This window comes from Martes martes, assembly GCF_963455335.1.
Source record: "Martes martes genome assembly, chromosome: 1".
Lineage (NCBI taxonomy): Eukaryota > Metazoa > Chordata > Mammalia > Carnivora > Mustelidae > Martes > Martes martes.
This window is the reverse complement of record NC_137888.1, coordinates 204,907,586-204,933,878: the sequence shown is the minus strand read 5'-3', so window position 1 is coordinate 204,933,878 and position 26,293 is coordinate 204,907,586. Positions and strand designations below refer to the sequence as shown.

The window sequence follows — 26,293 nt, the reverse complement described above, 5'->3', positions numbered from 1 at the left end:
CTGCTTCCTCTACCTCCAGACAGACCAGGCTGAGCAGGGAAATGAGCAGCATCTGACAGAGACCCTGGCTTTTTAACACCTGAATTCTGGTTGACTCTGGGAAGGCCCCCCGTTCTCTCTGGATGCCAGAGTCTCTTTCAGTTGTGAGTGGTAGAAACTCAATCCTATGTGGTCTAATCAAAGAAAGGACATCTATTTACAGTGAAATCCAGGGATGTTGTCTTCAGGTATGGCTGGATCAAGGTCAAACAACATCATCAAAATCTGTCTTAATTTTTTGGTTGCTGTTGTTGTTTCCCACCGTGATAGCTTCACTCTCATTCTTGTAAAGATGAGCCCCAGAAGCTCAAGCCCTGGGGAAAAGTGACCGTATTCCGAACAGTTACAGGAAAAGTTGAAGAATTCCCTTTCATTTTCCTGGCCTGCATGCCAGGGTCAACTTTTAATTAATTAATACATTTTATTTATTTATTTGAGAGAGAGAGAGAGAGAGAGAGAGAGAAAATGCATGAGCAGGTGGGAGGTGAGAAGGAGGGAGAGAGGGAGAAGCAAACTCCCTGCTGAGCAGAGAGCCTGATGTGGGACTCAATCCCAGTATCCCAGGATCATGACCTGAGCCAAAGGCAGATGCTCAACTGACTGAACCACCTAAGTGTCCCAATTTTTCATTTAATCACTGTGGATCTGATTGTCTAGTCTTGGCAAGCACAGGTTCTCAGAGCTATTCTTTTGGGGCTCAAAGCAATTCCGTGGCTAAGAATGGAGACTCTGCATTCAGACAGACCTGTGCTTAGATCTCTGGAAGGCACTCGGTACCTGGAAAATTTTAGGCAAGTAACTACATCATTCAGAGCCTCAGTTCTCTTATCTGGAAATTGGGGGTAGAAGAGAAGCCAGGTGACCTTGATGTTTAGGATCCAAAATGGGGAAAGACCCCATTTGTTCTTGTAACCAAGGGACCCCAGTTGTCAGGAGGGATCCCAGGAGGGATCCCAGGAGGAGGCTGGGATGCTGAAGGGTATTCATGGGGTTCAGGTCTGGGTCTTTGTCCTGCACGTACTTCTATCCTATGGCCACCTAGAAAGAGTATGAATTGGGCCCTCTTTGTTCCTCTCCAGATTCAGAGCTCAGAGGAAGGTCTGCTGTACACACAGGACCTGGCAAGCACCTATGGGGATGTGTGCTGCTGGTGGGTGGGTCCCTGGAACGCAGTGATCCGCATCTTCCACCCCAGCTGCATCAAGCCCGTGCTCTTTGCTCCAGGTAGACACACCATGACCATGGCTTACTCACTGCTGAGGTCTCTGTGCTGCTTCCAGCTTGGCTGGTGACCCAGTTGCAGATAGGAGGGGCTGTGGCAGAGATGCCACTGTCTCTGTCTCACCTGCACCCCCACTGGCCAGACCCGCAGTCATGTGTGCTCATGCCTAGGGTGTGATTATGCAGTGTGTGCTGTATGACCATGTCTGGTGACATTTATGTTTCCACCTGCTTCTGGTTACAGCCGGTGTACATTCTGCTTGATTATACCTGGTATATGTTTACACCTGCTATCAAGTGAAGGTGCCCTTTGTTATGTCTGGGGCTCGGCTGTGGCCAAGGATATTTGAGACATGTGTGGGTTCTGTCTGGTTTTTGTCCGAGATGCCATTTGAGATGTCCGGTTCTCCTGTTGGTCATGTCTGGGGCATGTCTGGGGTTTGTCTGAGGTCTGTGACCCAGAATCCTTCTGAGAAATGCTGAGGCTTTGTGTGAATCTTATCCAGATCCTGTCTTAGGATATGTCTGTGTCATACCTAGTACATAGCTGTGACATTAGTGGGGTCATATTTAAGTCTTGTCTGAGGCTGTCTGAAGGACACACTGATGTATCAAATTGTCTTTGGGTCCATGTCAGAGCATGTTGCATCCTGTCAATGTGTGTTATGCACATTGTTTCATGTTAGGATGTGTTAACACATGGTGGGGCCATGTCAGTTGTTGCAGGAGATGTCAGGGGTTCTGGGACAGATGAGGTATCCTAGGTCTCTGTAAAGGCATTTTGTGGAGTGCTGACTTGTGTTTGGGTGTTTTGAACACATTGGACCAGGTAGGAGCCATGTCAAGGTATGCTGGGGTGTGTTGTGCCATGTTAGGGTGCATCTAAGTACACGGGGTTATGTCTGCAGGCTCTGACTTTGTTCTGCTCTGAGGTGCAGCCTGGTCTGGTCTCCCCTCACCTACCCACTCCTCTCTGTTTCCTCTGCGCTTGTTTCCATTCCTGCTATGCTGGGCTTGGAGGGGGTATGGAGACCCCTGGTGGCAGCTTCTATCCCCCGAACCAAAGCACTTCCCCTTCCCCTCTTATGAACCCTGATGGTCCTCCTTCATGTCAGCTGCCATCGCACCCAAGGACATGGTCTTCTACAGCTTCCTGAAACCCTGGCTGGGTGAGTAACTGTGGGTAAAGGGGACTGGGGACAACCTTGGGGGCCGAAAGAAGGCAATGCCCTTGCCTACTCCTCGTTGCTGTTTCTATTAGGGGATGGGCTCCTGTTGAGTGCTGGTGACAAATGGGGCAGGCACCGCCACATGCTGACACCTGCCTTCCACTTCAACATCCTGAAGCCGTATGTGAAGATTTTCAATGACAGTGTGAATGTCATGCATGTGAGTCTCTTGAACCCAAGGTCCCAGCTGTTGTCTTGGTGGTGATGGGGGCTCTGTGACATCTTGTCTGGAATACTGGCTCTTCTAGATTAGCTTTGGGGCCATTGCTCTTCCTCTCTGAGTCTCAATTTTCTCAGCTGTAAAATGGAAGTAATGGTCCCCACATTGCAGGGCGGGTCAAGATAATGTAATATATTCATGTTCCTGGCACACAATAGGTTCTTGGAAGGTGTTAGTTTTTATGTTTCCCTTGCAAAGAAGCCTTGGAACCTGAGACACAGTTGAATGTCATGAATATCATACAGTAGTTATTACTGAACTAATAATGAACCACTTTCAAAATCAGTGTTTTCAAACAATGAGGGTTTATTAGTGCTAACAAGTCTATGAGTCAGTTGTCAGGGTCTTCTGGACATGGATGGGGTCACAGGTACCTTTGACTAGCTGTGGGTCAGGTATATACTTTGCAGATCTGGGCATTCACCTGTTTGGGGCTTGGCTGGCTGCAGGCTGATCTAGGATGGTCTCAGCTCAGACAACTGAACTTTCTTTAATGTGATTCTCTCCTTCCAGAAGGCATCTCAGATTTGTTCACATGGCTGAGGCAGGGTCCCAAGAGGCTGAGAGGAAGTTTCAATGCCTCTTGAGATCTAGGTTTAGGAAGATCACTTCATTGTTTTCACCATGGTCTGTTGGTCAAAGCAAGGCAAAAGACCCGCATAGAATCAAAAGGTAGTGAAAAAGACTCCACCTCTTAATGGAAATTGCTGAAAAATCACATTGCAGAGGGTGTGGCTATAGGGAAGTGAAGAAAAGGAGGTTGGGGTTTTGCAAAGTGCCTGGGATTTTTTTCATACTTGCAAGCTGAGGAGTGAGATTGTTATCATTTTGTGGATTCTGTCAGAAGACAGGAGACTCCTGTTTCAGAGACAAAGGATGGTTTATTACTCATAGTACAGCAAGCACACATGCTTCTTGATTGCATTTTTTTCTCTAAGTCACCAAATCCCATGAGGCTAACACAGGGGGCTTCAGTGTTTATGCAGTATGTCATATGACAAGGCAGGGGTTCTAGGTTTAGGGACTCTATGACTTTTTGGAAATTAGAAGGAAGTCTGACATTTGTCTAGCGGGAAATATTACCTTATCACTAAGGGTATTTGCTGCAAACACAATTCTGAGAAATGGCTCAAGTAAAGAACATCAAGGTCTTGCATTTTTTTGGCACCAGCTAGAATGTGCAGGGGTATTCAGGACCCCAGGACTACCCACGGACTATCTTTTCTTAATTTATAACAATTAAAATGATGAAAACCAACATTTATTCAGAACTTACTCTACGCCAGAAGCTGTGTGTACATTCCATGGTGTATGGTGTCTCATTTGACTCTCACAACTCTATGAGGTAGAGATAATCTTGTCCATTATAAGTGATCAAAATGAGGTTCAGAGAGGTTAGGGAGCTTGCCCATGTTCACACAGCTAGCACATGAGCTAATAAGTGGAGCTGGGATTCCAACCTGGTTTATTTTTCACCAGACCAAGTCATCTTAACTGTTACTAAAGCTTTGGCATGTGGCGACCAGAGAGGGCAAGAATTGACCAAGGGCACATAGAGTATGGGAGGCAGAGCCAGAATTTGAACTCAGGTCTCCAGACTCCCAGGCATGGGGCCTTAATAGTAACAGTTTCTACTTCTACCCAGGCCTGGTCCTCCTTGAGGATGGGTGCCTGGGGCCAAGAGGCTGGGTCTGGGGAATTCCATCTTGGTGGTTGGTGTTCAGGAGGGCTTCAGGGGAGGCAGGTTCCAGGCCCAGCTCTTCCTCTTTCTCTTCCCAGGCCAAGTGGAAGCGCCTGGTGTCAGACGGTAGCAACCATCTGGACATGTTTGAACACATCAGCCTCATGACCCTAGACAGTCTGCAGAAATGTGTCTTCAGTTTTGACAGCAATTGCCAGGAGTGAGTCTCTGCCCTGGGAATGGGAACATAAGCCATAGACCCAAGGGAGTGGATGGGGGAAAGGAACATTGATCAGCACAATCAGAAAGGACTTCCTGGAGGAAGTAGACATTGGATCAAAAGTAGACATTGAAGGACATTGAAGGACAAGGAAGGGAAAGAGAAAAAGTGATCCTTTCAGGTAGGTAGAAATGTTTGATAAAGGGCACGGGGCCATGATGAGCAAATCATGTGCCACAGTGAGGAGCCACCTTGGGAATGAGGGTGGAGCAGTTGGGTGGGGCTGTATCTTAAGGACTTTCAAGATGCAGACAAAGGCATATGAACTTTATTCATATACCATTCCATATCATGGAAGGCGGTAAGCCGATGAGGGTCATGGTCAAAGCTGTTCTTGGACATCTGACTCTAGGGAGGACCAATTGCTGTGTAGATGGTGGATGGTATTGAAATTGAACTCAAGAGTAGGGAGGTGCCTGGGTCCGTTGATCAAATGAGAGAAGGTAAAGTCTGAGCTGTATGGAGAAAGAGGAGAAATGCATAATGTCTCAGCTGGGGTGGAGTGCTTGGGGCATGGGGGCAGTTCACAGAAATGGGAACCAGGGAGAGAAGAAGTTCTGGAGAGTTATGTCTCCTGGATCATCCCCATCAAGTACCTGTGGGGCCATCTGTTTTCTGATACTCAGTTTTCTGATGGGAGGTAGCTCCCAGCTTCTGGTGGGAGGCCTTTTCTCAGTGTTGAGGTGAGCTAAGTTGTTGCCCCTCTTCATGTCCTCATCTTGCAGGAAGCCTAGTGAATATATTGCTGCCATCTTAGAGCTCAGTGCCCTCGTAGCAAAACGGCATCAGCAGATCCTTGTGCACACAGACTTCCTGTATTACCTCACCCCAGATGGACAGCGCTTCCGCAGAGCCTGCCGCCTGGTGCACAACTTCACAGATGCTGTTGTCCAGGAGCGGCGCCGCACTCTCCCTGCTCAGGGTGTTGAGGACTTCCTCGAGGCCAAGGCGAAGACCAAGACTTTGGACTTCATTGATGTCCTCCTGCTGACCAAGGTGTGTTTCTCTGGGATCTGAATATAAGAGGTAGAATGGACCTTGATTTCAAATTTCAGATTGAAGAACTTAGAATTGATCTAGAGGGCAATGGGGAGCCATGGAAGCTGCTTGAGGAAGGGAGGGATGGATTATGGATATGTTTTAGAGAAGACTATGTGGAATGCAGCCTACAGTGGACTGTTAAGTCTGACAGTGGGGTGAGCCTGAGATTTTACTCTACTTAATAAGGTGGTCGTGTGTGTGTGTGTGTGTGTGTGTGTGTGTGTGTGTATTTATATACCAGAACCTTAGATCAGAGAAGCCCATTTATTGCTCACAGAAGTAAGAGTAGCCAGAATGGCTACTTTGTAGGCATGGTTCCTCTTTCTGAAATCCTTCTGAGACCTACAGGATGCTTGTATGTGGACATGCATCCATGCTTCCATCACAGGAGCGGTAACTCTACATTACTAATCCTGGAACTTATGAAGGACTGCTGACACATCTGCCCCTTCTTCTTCTGTGTGTGTGTGTGTGTGTGTGTGTGTGTGCGCGCGAGTGCGTGCGAGTGAGAGGGAGAGACAGAGAGAGAGAGAGTTTTAAAGTATAAGCAAGTCACTACTGGGTATTTACTCCAAAGATATAGATGTAGTGAAAAGAAGGGCCATCTGCACCCCAATGTTCATAACAGCAATGGCCACAGTCACCAAACTGTGGAAAGAACCAAGATGCCCTTCAATGGATGAACGGATAAGGAAGATGTGGTCCATATATACTATGGAGTATTATGCCTCCATCAGAAAGGATGAATACCCAACTTTTGTATCAACATGGATGGGTCTGGAAGAGATTATGCTGAGTGAAATAAGTCAAGCAGAGAGAGTCAACTATATGGTTTCACTTATTTGTGGAGCCTAAGGAATAACATGGAGGACATTAGGAGAAGGAAGGGAAAAGTGGATTGGGGGAAATCGGAGGGAGAGACAAAGCATGAGAGACTGTGGACTGTGAGAAACAAACTGAGGGTTTTGGAGGAGAGGCGGTGGAGGGGTGGGTGAGCCTGGCGGTGGGTATCAAGGAGGACACGTGTTGCATGGATCACTGGGTGTGGTGCATAAACAATGAGTCTTGGAACACTGAAAAAGTAAAATAAAATAAAATAAAATAAAATAAATAAAGTATAAGCAAGTCCTCTTCACTGAGAAGGCAATGTCTGTAGGTTCTGTTGGCTTATTGCCAGGGTAGATGCGGAATCTCTGGATTTACTATCCTAGAATGTGAGCAAATGTCTCTGGAGCAATGCTCAATCTCTAACTTCCAAGGGAAGTTGTCATTCAATCTCCTGTAATCCAGGTTGCCGGTAACTTTTTTTTCCAGAAAGTTTTCATCATGTAGAAACATGAAAATATTCATGAGTCATTGATTCCTCCCATGAGGGACAAAGGACAGGGTAAAGAGGCCTGGGAGGAGGGCTGTGGTGTGAGGTCTCTGGTGGTAGTGAGCAAAGGAGATGTAAGAGTGCAGGGTGGGCTTGGGTCTCTGGATGGACGGTGGAGGTTCAGAGGTTGTCTCAGGTAGGCTCAGGAGCTCTCAGAGCTATGTGATGTGGTGCATGTGTGTGTGGTGTCTTATTTCTCTCCAGGATGAAGATGGAAAACAATTGTCAGATGAGGACATCCGAGCAGAGGCTGACACCTTCATGTTTGAGGGTGAGCATCCCAGTGTGGGACGATGGGGGAGTGGGGGCAGGGGTCTGGCCGGGGTCTGTCCAATCCCAGGAACTTGGTAGGTGGGCCCTGGACCAGCCCACCCCACCCCATCCTCCCTGGGGGCCTTAATTAAAGGCGCTGTCCACCTTCTGGTGCTGAACAAGCCCAGAGACCCAAGCCTGTCTGGCTGCTTCTCAGGCCATGACACCACAGCCAGTGGCCTCTCCTGGGTCCTGTACAACCTTGCAAAGCACCCAGAATACCAGGAGCGCTGCCGGCAGGAGGTGCAAGAGCTCCTGAGGGACCGTGAGCCTCAAGAGTTTGAATGGTGAGTGCAGGTCATCATGGTTTGTTCCTGAACCTCTCATTGGTTTTGTTCCCCAGCTGGGTAAGGGGAAGAATCTTCTGGTTAATTCTGTCATTATTGCTTAGTGAGAATAGGAGCAAAGCTCAGAGGCAGGGTCTGTGCCTAGTCTGGAGAGCAGGGGAAATTGAGAAAGATTTGGGTTGCTGACAGAATAGTGACAATGTATGAAGGCCAATGATGCCACTTACTGCGTTTTTATTAAGTGAAATTCCATTCCATTCTCTTACTTTTCTCTCTTAAATCAATTTTTTTTGGCCTGAACATCCTCACTCCTTAAATGTTTGCTTCTCTCTTGCCTTCTAATTCCTTCCATATTGTTCCATTCAGGATTCATAGGGGATACGTGGTTTTCGAATCATTCAGTTCTTGTCCAGGAATACCAGCACCTTCATCCATCCAGCCTCCATTCAGAGAACACTGCCACACTACCATTCCATTCCCAGTTCTATACCTTCTCCGATTCATACTAGCTCATTCTGTGTGCTGGAGACCCAAGAAGGACCAGCCCTGGCCCTTGTCTTCCAAGAGCTCCAGACTTGTGGGGGAATTGTCTCAGGTCAGGAACTCCTGGTCTGCCTGGGCTGGACTAGGGTGGAGAGTATGAGAGGCAAGTCTAAGGGTAGAGAGAGTGCCTCTGCTGGGACCCTAAGTGATGATTGGTAGATATTTGAGTGTAGTTAGGGTGCAGTTAGTTCAAGAAGACAGAGTGGGCAAAAGTGAAGAGGAGGAGAGGAAGGGAAGAGGGAAAGGGAGAAGAGAGGGGGAAGGAAGGAGAAAGGGAGAGACAGAGAGAAGGAGAAAAGGAAGGAGGGAGAAGAGAGAAAGAGAAGGAGAGGCAGACAGGCAGACACAAAGGGGGAGAGAGAAATAAAAAGAGAAAGAGACACTGACTCATGGTGAGGTGACATGGCTGGGGAATGGTAGCAGAGACTGGTTGTGGGAGACTTTAGAATCAATGTCATTGGCCTTAATTGTTAACCCAAGGGCAATGGGGGAACTGCGGGGATTATTTGAGCAGGAGGAGGACAGGTCAGATCTGGGTACCAGGAAGATCTTTCTAGGGCTAGTGTGGAGAACATACTGTAGAGGACAAGCTGTAGCATGGGGACTGGGGAGGGGATTTTTTTTTAAAGATTTTATTTATTTATTTGACAGACAGAGATCACAAGTAGGCAGAGAAGCAGGCAGAGAGAGAGGAGGAAGCAGGCTCCCTGCTGAGCAGATAGCCCTATTCAGGGCTCGATCCCAGGACTCTGGGATCATGAGCCGAGCCGAAGGCAGAGGTTTTAACCCACTGAGCCACCCAGGCACCCCCTGGGGAGGGGATTTTGAGGCTTGGGTCAGGCCAGGGGCTTGGGGCTGTTGAGCAGGCATTGGACTGGACAGGCATCTTGTAGGTAACGTTTTCCATGCCATGCCTTCACTCAGCATAGCAGCCCTGTGAGGTAGAGTAGAGAAACACTTTTATGCTGCTTCAACCAAGATTTCAAACAAAACTATACACTTGGTTAAAAAAAAAAAAAAGGTCTATAAAAAGAGAATTTATAATCCGGGCACCTGGGTAGCTCAGCTGGTTAAATGTCCAACTCTGGATTTTCACTCAGGTCATGGTCTTGGGGTTGTGAGTTTAAGCCCTGTGTCTGGCTCCACGCTAAGCATGAAATGTGCTTAAGATTCTCTCTCTCTCTCTCCCTGCCTCCCTCTCTTCCTCAAATAAATTAATAAATCTTTAAAATAAAGAGAAGGTTTATAATAGAAATGAAGTTTTTCTTAATCCTCACCCTAAGAGTAACTCCTGTTAATGATTTCCTGTGTGTCCTTCCAGAAGACGACTATCCTTATACCTACATGAAAACTATCTCCCTACCCACGCCAATGGGAATTAAGGTCTACACGTTAGCTAAGAGTCTTTGAGATCTTTTCATTTTCTCAAAACACAAGTGTTGGAAAAGTAGTTTTGAATTACAAAAACAATGATGAGAACAAGTTCTTGCCCTGAGACCTAAAGAAGACTACAGTTATCATTGACGTCCTCCCCCTCAGCTGAATCTCCTTCTCTCTCTCCCCAGGGATTTCTAGATTCATTGATTTATCATGTGTCTTTCCATAACTGTCTATCTATACATCTGTCTATCTCTCTATCATCTCTATCTGTCATCTCTCTCTCATCTTTTTGTCCTTAACACTTTTTGCATTTCCATATACATACAGTTTGTGACTTGTTCTATTCACTCAACATGTGCCTTATGGCTCTTTCTTTCTGTGTGCTGCATAGCTGTCCATAGTTTACTTGGTTCACCCCATTATGAGGTCACTCATGTTAGTATTCTCAATTATACTGGACATTGATGAATTGCCTTCCAGAGTCTCTGTGCTGATTTACCTTTCAGCCTGCAGTGTGTGATAGGACTTCAGAGCTCTAGTTCCTCCTTTTTGATTGCTGTGCAATATTCCACCATATGGCTTTACCATAATTTATCTAAACCTCTCCCATTGGTGGATACTTGGATTGTGTCTAATCTTTTCATAAAATAAATATGGGGTAGTCAACATCTGTGAACACTGACCCATGCTTACACATGTGAATGTCTCTCCAGTGCAAATTTCCAGAAGGGCAATTGTTGAGTCAAAGTCCAAGTTTTTTTCATTTTAGTAGCTATTGCAAATCTGTTCCTGTCCACTGAAGTTGATGTTGCCAGCTTTCTCATACCTTTACCTTTGTTATTATTGTATTGAATTTTATTTTATTTTATTTTTAAAGATTTTACTTATTTATTTGAGAGAGGGAACGAGAGAGGGAAAGAGAGAGTGTGAGAAGGGGGAGGGTCAGAGGGAGAAGCAGACTCCCCACCAAGCAGGGAGCCCAATGCAGGACTTGATCTTGGGACTCCAGGATCATGACCTGAGCTGAAGGCAGTTGCCTTACCAACTGAGCCACCCAGGCGCCCCTGTATTGAATTTTAAATCTTAGCCAATTTTTCATATTTCCTCTTTTTAGGAATGTTTCTTTAAATTAAGGGTCTTAACATCTTTTGCACATTTTGGGGGGCTACTCCCAAAATTTTTTAATATTGAGGTATAATTGACATACATTCTATTACTTTTAGGTATACAACAAATGAGTTGATATTTGTATATATTGCAAATGATCACCACAATTATTCTAGCTAATATTTGTCACCACATGTAATTATGGAATTTTTTTTCTTGTCACGTGAACTCTTAAGACCTATTCTCTTAGCAACTTCCAAATATGCAATACAGTGTGATTGCCTACAGTGTTATCGTAGTCAATACACATTCTGAGTTAGAGTTTTCGTCTTCTTTGGATAACTACCCAGAGGTGAGATTGCTGGATAGTGTGGTGGTTCTGCTTTTTAATTTTTTTTGAGAAAACTTCATACTGTTTTCCACAGTGTCTGAATCAATTTACTATCCCACCAGCAGTGCACAGTGTTCCTTTTTCTCCACAACCTCATAGGCATTTATTATCTCTTGTGTTTCTGATAACAGCTATTCTAACAGTTGTGAGGTGTGTGATGAGACCTCAATGTAGTTTTGACTTGCATTTCCCTGATAATTAGTGATTTTGAGCACATTTTCATGCACCTATTGGCCATCCATGTGTCCTCTTTTAAAAATGTCTATTCAGGTCCTTCTTCTGCGCACCTTGATAAGCCATTTGTATTTCACTTTATGTGAGCGGTACTCACCTTTTTTGTTGTTTCTTTCTGAGTTTTTCTTTTTTCATATTTACTTATAATGACTCACTTAAAAATAATCCTTTTCTGTCTTGTGTTGCAAAAGATAGCCTTTTGACTTTTGAGGGAGCACTTTTGGTTAATTTTTATGGAGACACCTTTGTCTAAACTTTCTTTCACAACCCTACTGTCTGTCTTTACTATAGGGTTTTGTGGGCTTCCCTTACCAGATGGTAAGGCTTCACTTACTCACAGCTTCTGTTGCATGAGTCTCCTTTCCTGTTCTTGCAGCACAACCACACTGTGTGTTTGTTTGTTTGATCACTGCATCTTTGTGGTAGGTCTTAATGTCTGGTAGAGTGAGTTTCTCTTCCTTAATCTTTCATTTTTATTTTTTATTAAAACTTTTTAAAAAAGATTTTATTTGTTTATTTGAGAGAGAGAGAGAGCAAGAGCAGAAGCAGGGGAGGTGGCAGATGGAGAAGAAGAATCCCCACTGAGCAAGGAGCCCGACTTGGGGCTCGATCCCCTGACCCTGGGATCATGACCTGAGCTGAAGGCAGATGCTTAATTGACTGAGCCACCCAGGCGCCCCTTCATCTTTATTTTTATTATTTTAAAATATTTATTTATTTATTTGAGAGGTGGGGAGGGGTTGAGGGGGAGGGAGCCTTAAGCAGACTCTGCGCTAAGCATTGAGCCTGACATGGGGCTTGATCCCACAACCTGAAATCATGACGTGAGCCGAAATCAAGAGCTAGATGCTCAACCAACCACCCAAGCACCCCCTAATCTTTTGTTTTTAAATTGACCTAATTCTTCATGATCTTTTATCCTCCCAGAAATGTTTTAGAGTAAGGTGATCAAGTTCCTAAAAATATCTGGTAGATTTTCACTTGAACTGAATATATTTTATTGGTTGAGTTGAATATATGATTGACTTGTGGAAAAATATGAACACATACCATCCTAGATTGTGGAAGGAATACTCCCATTTTTGAATATCTGAATACTCTTTAGTCTTTTAATAAAATCTAAATTTTTAAAATTAGATATCTTATGCATATTTTGTTAAATTAACCCTAAGATACTTCTGTTGCTATGCTGACTCATATCTTCTATTTGTATTTAGAGAAGTTTAAAAATTCATTGGAACATGCAGATTTCAATCTCTATATTTTTGGGGGGGCTAAGACTAATCCAGGTATTTATATCATCATCATCATCATCAATCTTTCCCCTTAACTTTTCTAATTGATTATTATTTCAACGTGGAAAACTAATTTTTTAAAAAAGATTTTTAATTTACTTATTAGTCAGAGAGAGAGAGAGAGAGAGCGCACAGGCAGACAGAGTGGCAAGCAGAGGCAGAGGGTAAAGCAGGCTCCCCGCCGAGCAAGGAGCCCGATGCGGGACTCCATCCCAGGACGCTGGGATCATGACCTGAGCTGAAGGTAGCCACTTAACCGACTGAGCCACCCAGGCATCCCGGAAAACTAATTTTTTAATATACATATAAATTGTGTCCAGTGGACATAGTAAATGCTAAGTATGGAGTCCCATATTAAATTCTTTTTAAAAAGCTCTTGGAATAACTGGGGAGCTACCCAGAGAAAAGTTCATTCAACCTGCTCCTCATGTCTTGTAACAGATAACATCAAGATGGAATCAAATATTTAAAATAAAAAATAAAAGTGTCTTAAAAGCTCTAGAGGAAACTGTAGGAAATTATTTTATAGTTCCAGAATATGGATGCCCTTAATCTTTTTTTTTTTTTTTTTTTTAGTTTTTATTTATTTATTTGTCAGAGAGAGAGAGAGAGACTGAGAGAGAGCACAAGCAGGGGGAGAGGCAGGCAGAGGAGAAGCAGACTCCCCACTGAGCAGGGAGCCTAATGCGGGACTGGATCCCAGGATCCTGGGATCATGACCTGAGTCGAAGACAGATGGTTAATGATGGAACCACCCAGGTGTCCCAAGGCTGCCTTTATTCTTGACACAGATCTCAGGAACTATACAAGAGGAGATTGTTCTACTGTTGAATGAAAAAATACAGAGCAGTGTGTGTAATATATAGTATGCTACTCTAAAAATTTTTTAACGCAAAAAGTCACTCTGAAGGGACAAATAAAAAATAAGAACATAGGCAAACTGTGAGAATGGGAAATGAACAGTGTTGAGTCAGAGGGGTGGTGTTTTTATAGTTTTCCGGTTTGAACTACTTAACGATATCAGCTGTTAAAGATTGAAATCACCACACAATTTGAAGGGGATCAGAGAAAAAGAATCCAACCCCCTTACTTTATCTTCAATGTTTATAAAATTTTCTTGTGTTTTCTATTATTATCTTGTGTTATCTAGTATTATCTTGTGTTTTCTAAGCATAGAATCACTATCTGCCAAAAATGACACATTTACCCCCACTTTTCAGATTGCATTAACTGTCCTTTTTTGCTCTTGTCTAATTGCATTAGCTAGTATCTCTAGTACCATGATAGAACTTTGGCTGTGTTTTGGTTGTTTCTTACTTGTTTGGCTTTTGATTTTGCTCTCTCGCAATAGACTATGTAATTTTTATGCAAATTTGTAAACCTTTTTATGGTTGGCTTTTGGGTATTGTGTTTTGCTCAGAAAACCTTCTAAAAACACCCAGCTAAATTTTCCCTCTTACTTCTGTGATGCTGCTTTTCTTTTTTCTTTTAAAAAACCACTTTATTGAGGTGTGGTTGACATATCAAAAGCTGTACATGTTTAATGTACAGAACTCAGTGAGTTTGGAGATATTTGATCCACCTGGAATTTATTTTGGTATAGGGAGAGAGGATCGCATGGGGCATGTTTTTGCTGCCTGGATAATTGTTGGGGGTGCTTCCTTAGGGACGACCTGACCCAGTTGCCCTTCCTGACCATGTGCATCAAGGAGAGTCTGCGGTTGCATCCCTCAGTCCCAGTCATCTCCCGCTGCTGTAGCCAGGACATTGTGCTCCCAGATGGCCGGGTCATCCCCAAAGGTGCCCACAACCTCAGGGGGAAGGAGACTCCTGGGCAGGAAGAGGGGCCCATCAGGCAGGGGGAAACTCTTCCTAACTGGCTCCTTGTCTCCCACAGGTGTTACCTGCCTCATTAGTATTTTTGGGACCCACCACAACCCATCTGTGTGGCCAGACCCTGAGGTGCTGCCTCCCCTTCCAACCCCACAGTCCACCCTCCTCCTTGTCAATTCTCCTAGGGCAACCTAGGGGAGGGCGCAGGGTTCTGACCTGGCAAATCAAACATCACCTCCCCCAACCATACACGTCTGCCTCTCCCAAGCTGGCTGTTCTGGAAACCCCAAGCAGCAGCCCTGCCTCTCTCCGCCCTTAGGTATACAATCCCTTTCGCTTTGACCCAGAAAACATCAAGGAGAGGTCACCCTTGGCTTTTATTCCCTTCTCTGCGGGGCCCAGGTGAGCTCAGGGGACATCGAGGTGGGAATGGGGTGGTGGGGCAGGGGTCTGGGACTGAGATCCCAGACAAGGCTGTCGGGGCGGGAAAGGGGGAAATTGAGGATGGCTCTCCTTCTCTCCCCTCCTCCAGAGGTTGGAGGTAAGGGTCTGGGAAGTGGGGGTAGGGTAGGTCCAACGAGGGGTCTGCGGTGTGGGGCGCGCCCCTTCCCCGTCTGCTGGCCCGAGTCCAGGGCTGGGGTCCGAGCCAAGCTCGGGGATAGGCAAGCCCACATGGGGGTCCCAGGCATGGTTTGCCGCCCTCCTGGATCCCTGCGGGCGGGGCAAAGGGTCCCGGACCAGGTTCTGGGCGCCATGGGGCCTGCTGGGGTCCCTGGCGAGTCAGAGCCCCGACTTGTACCCGCAGGAACTGCATTGGGCAGACGTTCGCCATGACCGAGATGAAGGTGGTCCTGGCGCTGACGCTGCTGCGCTTCCGGGTCCTGCCGGGCGAGGAGGAGCCGCGCAGGAAGCCGGAGCTGATCCTGCGCGCGGAGGGCGGACTCTGGCTGCGCGTGGAGCCGCTGAGCGCGGCACCCCGGTGACCCAGACCCTACACGCCTCACTTAGCGGATTCCCGGGAATGAAACTGTGCCGTCTCCTCTGTCCGAGCCTCATCGAGAGCCAGCAGGGGGCGCCAGGACCTGTGGGCACGCAGGGGTGGGCGAGGTGGGGTGGAGGGGAGGCTGGTGTCTGAGCCCAAGACCCTGACAGCCTTTCCAGCTGACCACAGGCCCCATGCTGACTGCGGGTTCTCCCAGAATCAAACCTGTGGTTACTCCAGATTTCCAATCAATAGATAGAAAATAGAACAAAGAAAAGCATGCTAAAACTCTCGCCTCTCCAGGTGGTCTCTCTCAATTCAACACCTGGCAAGGGGGCTCCAGACCCCTGCCAGCCCTCCATCCATATGATGTGGTTTGAAGTTTGGGGTTCAGAGCCCACCGCCAAGAAAGAATTCTTGACATCTTTGGTGCAAAAAGGTGATTTAATTAAAGCACAGGGACATGAGCTGCTGCTCTGGGACTGTGAGGAGCAAGTGATTATATACTTTGTGACTTGGGGGAGGTAAAGATAAAGGGAAATTTCTAAGTTGAGTTTCCTAAGGTAAAGAGTCGCAGGATATTAGAGGCCCAGGTATTATCAAGCTAAGGTGGTTTTTTTTTTTCTCTAGCAGAGCATTACTATTAAGATAGTTGGGAGTTTCCTGGACGAATGTATACTCTGCCTGCTTGAAGTATTTGCCAGTGGGCTGCAGGTCGTAAAGAAATTTAATTTTATCTATATTTCCTTCTGCCTTAGTTCACCACATCAACCCCCCCCCCCCCCAGTTTTGGCCCTAAAATCTTTAAGGTTGCTGAGGATGGAAGGCTTCTCTTCTGTAACTTCTTCCTGCTGAATAGGGGCATAGAGATGTCCTTACCTTTGGGTCGACATTGGTCAGTTGGAAATAGGAGTTAACCTATTAATATAGGAGTTACTAAAGGCAGAGGCTGCCAATCCAAGGTAGACAACACATGTGAACCTCCTTGAGTAGAAAGGATTATCTGTCGACTGGAAGTTATGGCAGTGAAGGAGTCTTGGCACCAGGCAGGAAGACATGAGAAAGGACAACAAAATAAGGTTAATATTATAATAAGAAAGAGAAGCCTAAAAAAATCCAAAACATTGATAATTGACCAAAATCTTTCTCCAGTCCAGGAGTTTAACCAGTCACTGAAGGAAAGAGAGAGAGATCATTTAAAGTGCAATTTGAATATCTATATCTTTTAGCAATATCTTTTGGTGATATCTTTTTAGTGATATCTGGAATCTTTTGGCGATATCTGAAATTCATACCCAACATTTTGTTTCTATGGTCGCGCATGTTCCATCTTGTGCAGTTAAAATACCTAATACCATTTTGAGAGTCATTTAAGGCCTCATTGACATAGCAAGTGTTGTTAGCCATCATATACTCTGTTTTATTTAGCAAGCAATCAGGTAATTAATAAGAGGCACCTTTGTGGACACAAAAGAAAAAAATACAGTTTAATGGTCTGAGCAAATTATAAACCCAGAGTCAAGTGCTTAAAATCCAATAGCTACAAAGATGTATTGTTGAAATATTTTCTTTCTGTAATAACCCTCATTTTTAATCTGAGATAGCCAAATCAGGACCAATTCATTTGAAAAACATGTCCAGTTTTTATAAACGTGGCCTAATTATTTATACAAGCTTAGCAGGAATAATGTTTCGCCATATAGATCTTTCAAAATCTGCTTTGCTGGAACTTTCAAAAGGAATCTCGACTGAATTTTGTAGCTTCTCTAGGCCAGAAGCCAAGCCAAGTGCTTGTCATCAGACATGGCTGCAGTACCTGTAGATTTGGGTGAATTCCTCTCCATGAGGTCCCCAAAGTATTCTGAGTTTCCTGCACCTGCCAGGAAGTGATGTTCTCTACTTACCTGGTGAGGCTACTGGGAACTCTGTAAGCAGGTATCAGGCCAACAGTTCCAAGGGGCTTTATGGTTCTTCATTTCATAAAGTCAACGTTAGTTTCTTAGAGCTGTTTGGTCATACCTGAGCCTATGAATGCTTCTCTCAAATATGGCTTTCCAGTCAAAGCCTTGGTAAAATAACCAGTGTTTCCAATGGGGTCCTGTTACAAGGAGAGCAGATTCTTCTTTTTTTTTTTTTTAAAGATTTTATTTATTTATTTGACAGACAGAGATCGCAGGTAGGCAGAGAGGCAGCCAGAGAGAGGAAGGGAAGCAGGCTCCCCGCTGAGCAGAGAGCCCGACATGGGGCTCGATCCCAGGACCCTGGGATCACGACCCGAGCCGAAGGCAGAGGCCTTAACCCACTGAGCCACCCAGGCGCCCCAGGAGAGCAGATTCTTATTGAACTTATGCAAATAGCTGTAATTGCCCTTAAAAGAAAGAACATTCGCTGAGACCTTCTGAATTTCAGAGGGTTCAGGTAGAGAGAAAAGTTAAAGTCTTCAATTTGTTCACAGATGAATATTTTTTTCCTATTTCTGTAAGTCATAGATACTTTAAGAAAAGGTTTCCTTAGTCTGGAAAAGCAAACATTAAGAGAACCAGGAATGTTTCAAACAAGGGTCACAAAAGCTGTCATCTTCCTCAGTTTAGTTAGTTCCATGTTACTAATTCTTGTTCAGTTTGAATGCAGCTTTTAGTTAGTTCTCAAAATTTAAAAAAATTTTAAAGATATCAAACCCTATATTTATCAAAAACCCCTTTTTATGAATCTCCTTGAAGATGAAACATGTTTCACAAGAAAATACAAACAATAACTATGTATGACAAAAGACTAAAAAATGGATATAGTTAAAGATCTGATGAGAGGTTACAACTAAGTGGCAAGGAAATCCAGTTATTTCTGACAACTAACACTTCAATAATTAGGACATCAGGTGATGGCCTTATATGAGAATATATTAAAACTTTAGGAATTTCATCTATCTCTAGAATAGCTATAGCATTTACCCAAGCAATACAACCCAAGGCTTATCACTGACAGAACTTTCCAAGTAACTTAACACACCAAATAAAAAAGCCAAGGAGTCAAAGACTTACAATTAAAACCCCAGGGAATTTTGTTTAAAAACCTCAAAAAGTTATAAAGCATATGCTCAAATAAGATTACAGATCATTACAGAATTTAAACCTTAATTATTTGTTTAACCAAGGTGGCAAAAAAGGTATTCCAAAGGTAAATATGTAAGCTTATATTGTTGTTAACAAAACTCAGATCCCATAATATTGAGAAGCTTTAACTAAGTGATCAAAGACCTGATAAAGATGAAACATAGAAAGTGGTTTTCTGGGCAGACAAAAGAGGAAAAAAAACCTTTGTTTCCATTTTCTTTTTGGGAACAGGCCAACAATCCAAGAAAACTTTGTTTCTTGAACAGAGAGAAAAGCAGCATTTCTATCTTATATCAGTGTACTTTAAAAATTATTATTATTACTATTATTATTATTAAAGGTTTTATTTATTTATTTGAGACAGAGTGAGAACACAAGCAAGGAAGAGGATCAGGGGGAGAGGGAGAAGTGGACACCTGCTGAGCAGGGAGGCTGATGTGGGGCTCAATCTCAGGACACTGAGATTGTGACCCAAACTGAAGGCAGATGCCCAACCACCTGAGCCACCCAGGTGCCCCTATTATTATTATTTTTTATTAACATATAATGTACTATTTGCTCCAGAGGTACAGGTTTCTGAATCATCAGTCTTAGACAATTCACAGCACTCACCATACTACATACCTTCCCCGATGTCCGTCACCCAGCCACCCTATCCTTCCCCCCTATCCCCCAGCAACCCTGTTTTTTTTTTTTTTTTCTGAGACCAAGAGTCTCTTAAGGTTTGTCTCCCTCGCTGGTCTCATCTTGTTTCATTTTCCCCTCCCTTCCCCTATGATGCTCTGTCTTTTTTCTCAAATTCCTCAAATCAGTGAGATCATGTGATAATTGTCTCTCTCTGATTGACTTATTTTGCTTAGCATAATAGCTTCTAGTTCCATCCACGTTGTTGCAAATGGCAGGATTTCATTGAATCCAATTCTTAACCACAAAATTTAAATGCAAGTAAATAAAAGTGTTGGGAAGTAAACTTCCCACTAGCACTAAAGGAGAGGAATCTCAAGAATGACTGCTTAAATGGAAATGACCACATTTGGGAGGAAGCTGTGGGAGTTTGGAGGCTAAACTGACCAGAAGACATGAGGCACATCGGCTGAGATTAGTCTTGGGAGTGTCCATGGCCTTGAACAGAAAATCACCTTTGGAGAGGCTGCTCGTTGCTCATCCCATTCTGCACCTAGATGCCTGGCTTCTTTCTCCCACCATTTTATTTGATGATACATTATCTGCAGATTTCAGTCTCTGTGCTGATCTAGGAAGGAACAGAAATGTGGGAGGTCTGAAGGGCAGCACTTTCCTTTCAAGGACAGGAAGAGATTAACTGAGCACAGTGGGGACAGCTCAGGGCGGAGTGGACTGCAGCTGGTCTGAGGGCATGTGTGTGTCTGTGGGCTGCATTAAAGCTCACAACCCTGGGATCTGAGCCAGGCTGCAGGAAACAGGTGAGATAAGAGCTGGGCGATGTACACCTTTACTCCACTCTGACAGGCTGGACTATGGGTTTATGGTTCTTCTCCTTTGACCCATTTAGCTTCCACTCCCAATATTCCTCTGTACAGATGGCTCAGCTGTGTGTGAAGAATTTTAAGCCAGTACCACAAGCCACGATTTATCCTAGGATCCAGAGTCTAGACAGAAGGAGCAGAGGTGAAGGTTTAATCTCTTCTCCCTTATCAGGAAGGAAATCAGCATCAGAAAATTCACTATCAGTGGGGTCAGAGGGTGAACCTGGAAATCCATGGGTGAAAGTGTGTCCACGGGGGACCGGGAGTGCTCCACTTTCCCTTGAATGAATTTCTCCCCAGGATGATGGGAACAAAAATTTAATCCCTGGAAGTTCCTTGCCTGACAGACACTCTGATTCCATTTCTGGTGGTTGCTTTCCTCAGTGTTACTCTGACAAAAGGGAAGAGGCTGACCTGCTGAATCCAGGGTGACTGAAGTGACCCAGGCCCCCCAGTGTCCATCCCACAAATGAAGGAGTCCACCAACCTGGGGAAGAGATTGGAGAAGAAAGAGTGGTCATAGAGTTTGGTGGACTGACTGCTGTGGGAATGGGATGGAGGCAGGGGGGAGCTATGCCCCCATCTCGATCTCCAGCTTGGGAAGCACCTCATGTGACCCATCAGCTGAAGCTGGAGTTGGAACCGGCAGGATTGAGAGCCTCCCTAACAAAGAGCAGGGAGTGAACGGGGTCAGAAGACCGGGGTAACTGAGGCAGGCAGCATGGCTGTGAGACTTAAGTCCTGGAGCTGGATTAAATCCCAGCTACCCCTTACACCATGCATGGCCATGGGTGAGGGACTAAACTATGAACCTCAGTCTCATTGTGCGGTGGGGCTTTAGAAGAATGCACCTCAGAAGATGACCCAAGGACAGCATTTAGTTCAAGGGATGGCACAGGGAAAGTTGTTCATGAATAGAACTGGCATTCTTTTTTTTTTTTTTTTAAAAGATTTTATTTATTTATTTGACAGAGAGAGAGAGAGAGAGAGATCACAAGTAGGCAGAGAGGCAGCCAGGGAGAGGGGGGGAAGCAGGCTCTCCACTGAGCAGAGACCCTGATGCAGGGCTCGATCCCAGGACCCTGAGATCATGACCTGAGCCAAAGGCAGAGGCTTTAACCCAATAAGCCACACAGGCACCCCTAGAACTGGCATTCTTATTCATAGAGAATGGTCACCTGTAGGAGGAAGGGGATCATGGTGTGTGTGGGGGGGGGGTGGAAATAGGGGACAGGCTTGGGGAAGTGGCTGGAAGGAGTGATGAGAGGATGCAGGGAGGAGAGGAGAACTTGTAGAAACAGAGGAAGCAAATACTGTTATCCACAGGTGCACAGACTTGGATCTGGCCCCAGGCACTGGCAGCAGCCCCTCCTCCCTCTGAGGCAGGCCTTACCACCTGAGCTTTCCAGTGTCAGCTACTGGCAACTCAGCTGAGCTCACTGGGGTTGTTTCTGGCTTCCTGAATGTGGAACAGGGGCCTGATGAGAAGATGAAGAGATCTGGTCCAGTGCGTGTTCAGCAAATTCTCCATCCTTGGATGTCAGATACCTGGGTTGGAAGAAAGAGGCAGACTGTGGATCTGGCCAGGTTCCAGGGTTCAGAGAATTCTGGAGCCAGGCTTGGGGCTGAGGGCTGAGGACCATGCATTTGCCCTCTCCCCATACCTCCCAGACTTCTACAAGCAGAAATAGTACATATTTTTTTTATTGTGTTATGTTAGTCACCATACAGTACATCATTAGTTTTTGATGTAGTGTTCAACGATTCATTGTTTGCATATAACACCCAGTGCTCATTACAACATGTACTCTCCTTAATAAAACAAAGCATGCGGGTGGCGGGAGAGAGAAGCCCTCTTTCCCCTTTGTGGGCTCTGCCATTTAGGGTAATTGAAATGAGACTTGTCTACATAAACAGAGAAGGAAATAAAAACACATGTGAAAATTGGAAATTTCAAAGCAAGAGAGCTGTGATGCTATTATCTGAGTCCTAGGGTTGCCTCCCCCAATCCCTGCATGTCCCAGTACAGGAGTCACTGGATTCCTGGTTTTGGTTTGGGGTGTTTTTGCCCTCAAATTTACATTTCTGTCCCTGACAACTGAAACAGTCTCTGTTCAATCAGAAAGGGATTTAGGAGTCTGTCACTCCTTCCACATCCAATGGGGGAGTCATCTCCCCACTCACACGGGAGTGTGCAAGGCGTCTGAAGCTGGCTTCCCCCTTGGGTGGGTGAGGGATGCTTTTAACCATCCTCTGTGGATGCTTTTAACCATGAGAAAACTCTTCCGTTCATGGGGACTCCAGGTCTCAGACATTCATCAGGTGTGTAGTGCAACAATCTCATAAACATGGGAGGCATTCAGTTCAATGCCTAGAACACACTGCTTTAAAATCACGACATGCTGAGGCACCTGGGTGGTGCAGTTGGTTGAGTGTCCAACTCTTGATTTCGGCTCAGGTTGTGATCTCAGGGTCCTGGGACTGAGCCCTGCATCAGGCTCTGCACTCAGCACAGAATCTGCTTGGATTCTCTCTCTCCCTCTGCCCCACCTGCTCATCTTTCTCTCAAATAAATAAAATTTTAAAATCACAGCATGTTTTTAATTCCCTTGAAGACACAAATATAAATGTGTAACGCTTTGATTACTTGCTCCTATTCTCCTAATCTTGAGTATTATTTCCTTCCCACTTCAAGATGAATGCCAGGAGGGCAGGGACCTCATCTGCCCTGTTCTGTGCCTGAGTTCCCAAGCTTGGAGCCAAGGAAGCACTCAGCAAATGCTGGTTCTCAGGACATGGGGTGGTTGGCTGGTTCACACACCTACAGGACTCTACTGAGTGATAAATTGATATGCGTGGTGATACAAAAATTCTCCAAAGGTCTGACATGCAACAGAACCCATTTTACATTTTTTTTCTAAGTCACAATGACTGTACAAGAACTTTGGTCAAACCAAAAGTCTGATTTATGACCTGCTGGTCATGCATTGTGTATCTGTTTTGTGAATGATTGGCTTAAAGGAAAACCATCTCGTCCTTGAGAGAGGGATCAATGCTCCTGCTTCCCGAATTCTTTTATGATAAAACTCATGAGTCCTGCCTATGTACTATGCACCCCATATAGGGCTTGCTAATCTAGAATCTGTAATCTTTTGAGCTTTACAAGATATAAAAAAGTATACAACCTTGATACAACTGTTCATTCTCAGGAGCACTTTCCTCCCTGTGAAGAGTGTGTTTCCCAGGCAGCTGTCCTAACTTGTGCTGAAAGAAAACTCTTTCTTATTTTGGAGATTCTAAAAGGTTCGTTCCTTTTGCATGGACACTACCTAGCACTTACTGAAGTCTCTCATTACAAGCACCACACAGCACTATGAGGCAAGTGCTATTACTATTAGGTTTCCCATTTGCAGATGGAGGCTCGGAGAGGCCAATTTATGTCACCAAGTTCACACAGCCAGAAAGTGGCAGGATCAGGATTTGAACCCACATCTGCTTGATGTGAGTCGGTGCCCTAAAGCAGGTAGCTATCGATGCTATCACACAAATCTCTGCTTGCCTATCGATCTGTGTTTAAGAATCTGAGGAGAAATGAGCAGTTCACACTGCTGGCCAGCTGGTCTCTCTTTAAGAAATGAAAACAATAAATTAAAGAAAAAAAAAAAGAAAGAGAAAACAACAAGTCACCAGAGAATTCAGCTAAAGTGACATCATGGGGTCTCCTTAGCAGCAATTAGAATTCATCTAAACCTGCCACCTCCAGCCCCACCCCAATGCTCTCTGTGCCATCAGTCAAGCCTCCTGGGTGTGCTTGCTGGAGAACACGGGTAGATTAAAAATATTATACACATGACAGGTATTAAAGAGCCCAGTGGGACATGCTCCCAGCACAATCTGCCAAACTCTGCTGGCATAGCAATCCCTAGAAACCAATTTCAAGTTTTGTTAGCGAACAAGCCATGGGATTCTCAGTGGCACTTAAGGGCTCATTAAAAGTTGGTTCACAATTCCCCAGCTCCATTTCATTTGTGGATATTAAAGAGTCCCTGAGGATCAGCCACAGAGCTGCAGGCAGATGAGATCTGATGCACAGCTCAGGGCTAAGGTGGAGACAGAGCCACAGATTCACTCCACTCTGGAGATTCGTCCTTAGTTGGTTTTCTAACTTAGGCTCAAGCCCAAACTTGGGCATTTGATTAGCGCCAAGAGACATAAGTGGGAATTGGAGATGACATTCTCTTCCCCCAGGCCACATGATTGCCAGAGCTCCAAACAGCTAAATGTTACAACATGCACATGGGTCCTGGGCAGCAGAACCCAAAGTTTACAAAGCTCCAAGGGCTGAATGTGGCCACTGTGAGCCCTCCATGCTGCAGAGTAAGATCTCCAGGGCTCTGAAGGCAGCTAAGAATTCTACTTCCACAGTAATGCTGACTGTACTGCATTATAGATATTACTTGATCAACACCTCCCCACTAGACTGGCAGCCCTGAGAGGGTAAAACCATTCGGAATTTGCTTAGTATTGTGTTCCCACAGCTGGGCACCTAACAAGTTCACCTAACAGTTCAATAAAACTGACTGAGAAAAGAAATGAAGTCTCTCATTACAACCCTATGGAAAGCCTGTGTGATGCAAAATTCCACTGAAATGTGAATGGCTATTCCCTAATTTATCTGAAATTCACTGACATCATAGCCAGTATCCCTCTTGTAAAATGTATGTCTGTTGGGAATATGAGGGTAATGTACTCTGTAATCTGAGCACCATCTGCCATTCTAGGCCATTTTGAGTCACTCATACCTCCTTGCTGCTCAAGATCCAGTCATGTTGGCCTTTTTTTGTTCCTGGGATGGACATTCATCTTCCCACCTCAGGTTTTTTGCACATGCTGTTTCCTCCACCTGATGTACCTTTTCCTCTCACTCTGTTCCCTGGAGCAGAGTGTCTTAGCTGAAATGTCACTTTATCCATGAAACCACCGCCTCCCACCCCCAAAGCCTACTCCCAGCCTCCCAGCTGTCTGTGGATTAGGTTGTTGGCCTCTTGTAGCCAATTGCCTTCCTTTCCTCAAACTCATCACCATCTTGTCTAAATTCAGTTATTCATCACCTGTCTTCTCCCCTCTACTGTCATATCCATAGGATCAGGCATGTTAGTCCTGGTCACTGTGGGCTTCCCAGAGAAGGGCTCAGGTGTTGCATACATAACTATTTGATACATGCTAGCTGGGGCTGGATGTCCTCTGAGCTGGAGATAAGAGTTATCTGGGGCACAGTGTTTGGGTACCGAGGCTGGTCATGCTTATCAAACTAATCAGCTAGTGTGGCCTGTTCTGACTTTACCCAGGTATCAAGGAGCAGATCAAGCATGAGGCTTCCTCCCTCCGTGTACCAACACACTGCCACCTAGCAAAATGAACGGGGACTTCTTAAGCAAGACGATGACCAAGGATTTGTTTTTCAATTTAACTGTCCAATTCTTAGTGGGTATTTTGTCCTATACACGTTTGAAGTGTTCCTAGTACGTGCTGAGATGGAAAGTGACTGGACCTAAGTGTCACCTCTACGACAAGGGGGGACAATGGGGGACAGAAAAGTGAGTCCTGGAGTCATTCAGATCCTGGGAGATAAACATCATGAAGGGGCAGCAGACTCCCAGGACGCTACAGCCCTGATGACTTCCCTGAAACTCATGGAGGTAAAAAGATCCACTGACAGTTAATGAGTCCTGGAAATTCACTGACAGTTAATGAGTCCTGCCAAGTCCATGTGTCTGGGATCAGTTGGAAGACTCATGGGTAACTACTCCCCCACTTGCCCGGGAAGTAGGGAAGTAGGGAAGTAGGTGCAGGACATTACTCTTGGGGATGGACTGGGTCTGACCCATCTCTCTGTCTGCAGCTGTGAGTACAGATTCCGGCACCCAGTGGGGGCTGATGAATGTCTAGGGTAGGAAATGACTAGGACAATATTTCTTGGTCACCCCTGCATCAGACCCAGTGCAGAGACCCAGAAATGCACAAATCCTGCCTGGCAGAACAGCTGAGCAAAGCTATAAGGCTGTGCTTTAAAGGGACTTTGGTTTTGGTCATTTTATCTTCAGTGACCACAGACTGCTTGGCACACAGTAAGCGCACAAGAAATACCTGTGAGAAAAATGAAAGCACGGTGCCCACGGTTCAAGAAAAATGTTGAAATGGGTGCTGAGGTGGGTAGAGTTCACCGTG

General features: G+C 45.2%; 1 protein-coding gene across 1 annotated transcript in view; it reads left to right on the top strand.

Annotated features, from left to right (window-relative positions):
- LOC308351025 (uncharacterized protein) overlaps positions 1-15,734 on the top strand; it is a 51,860-nt gene extending 36,126 nt beyond the window's left edge. Inside the window, exons 16-25 of the mRNA XM_080816497.1 lie at positions 2,376-2,429; positions 2,522-2,649; positions 4,489-4,610; positions 5,396-5,666; positions 7,291-7,357; positions 7,556-7,685; positions 14,302-14,435; positions 14,533-14,597; positions 14,788-14,870; positions 15,274-15,734. Coding sequence (XP_080672623.1) covers positions 2,376-2,429; positions 2,522-2,649; positions 4,489-4,610; positions 5,396-5,666; positions 7,291-7,357; positions 7,556-7,685; positions 14,302-14,435; positions 14,533-14,597; positions 14,788-14,870; positions 15,274-15,451 — 1,232 coding nt within the window. The 3' untranslated portion in view covers positions 15,452-15,734. The remainder of the gene's footprint in view (positions 1-2,375; positions 2,430-2,521; positions 2,650-4,488; positions 4,611-5,395; positions 5,667-7,290; positions 7,358-7,555; positions 7,686-14,301; positions 14,436-14,532; positions 14,598-14,787; positions 14,871-15,273) is intronic.
- The last annotated feature ends 10,559 nt before the right edge of the window (positions 15,735-26,293 follow it).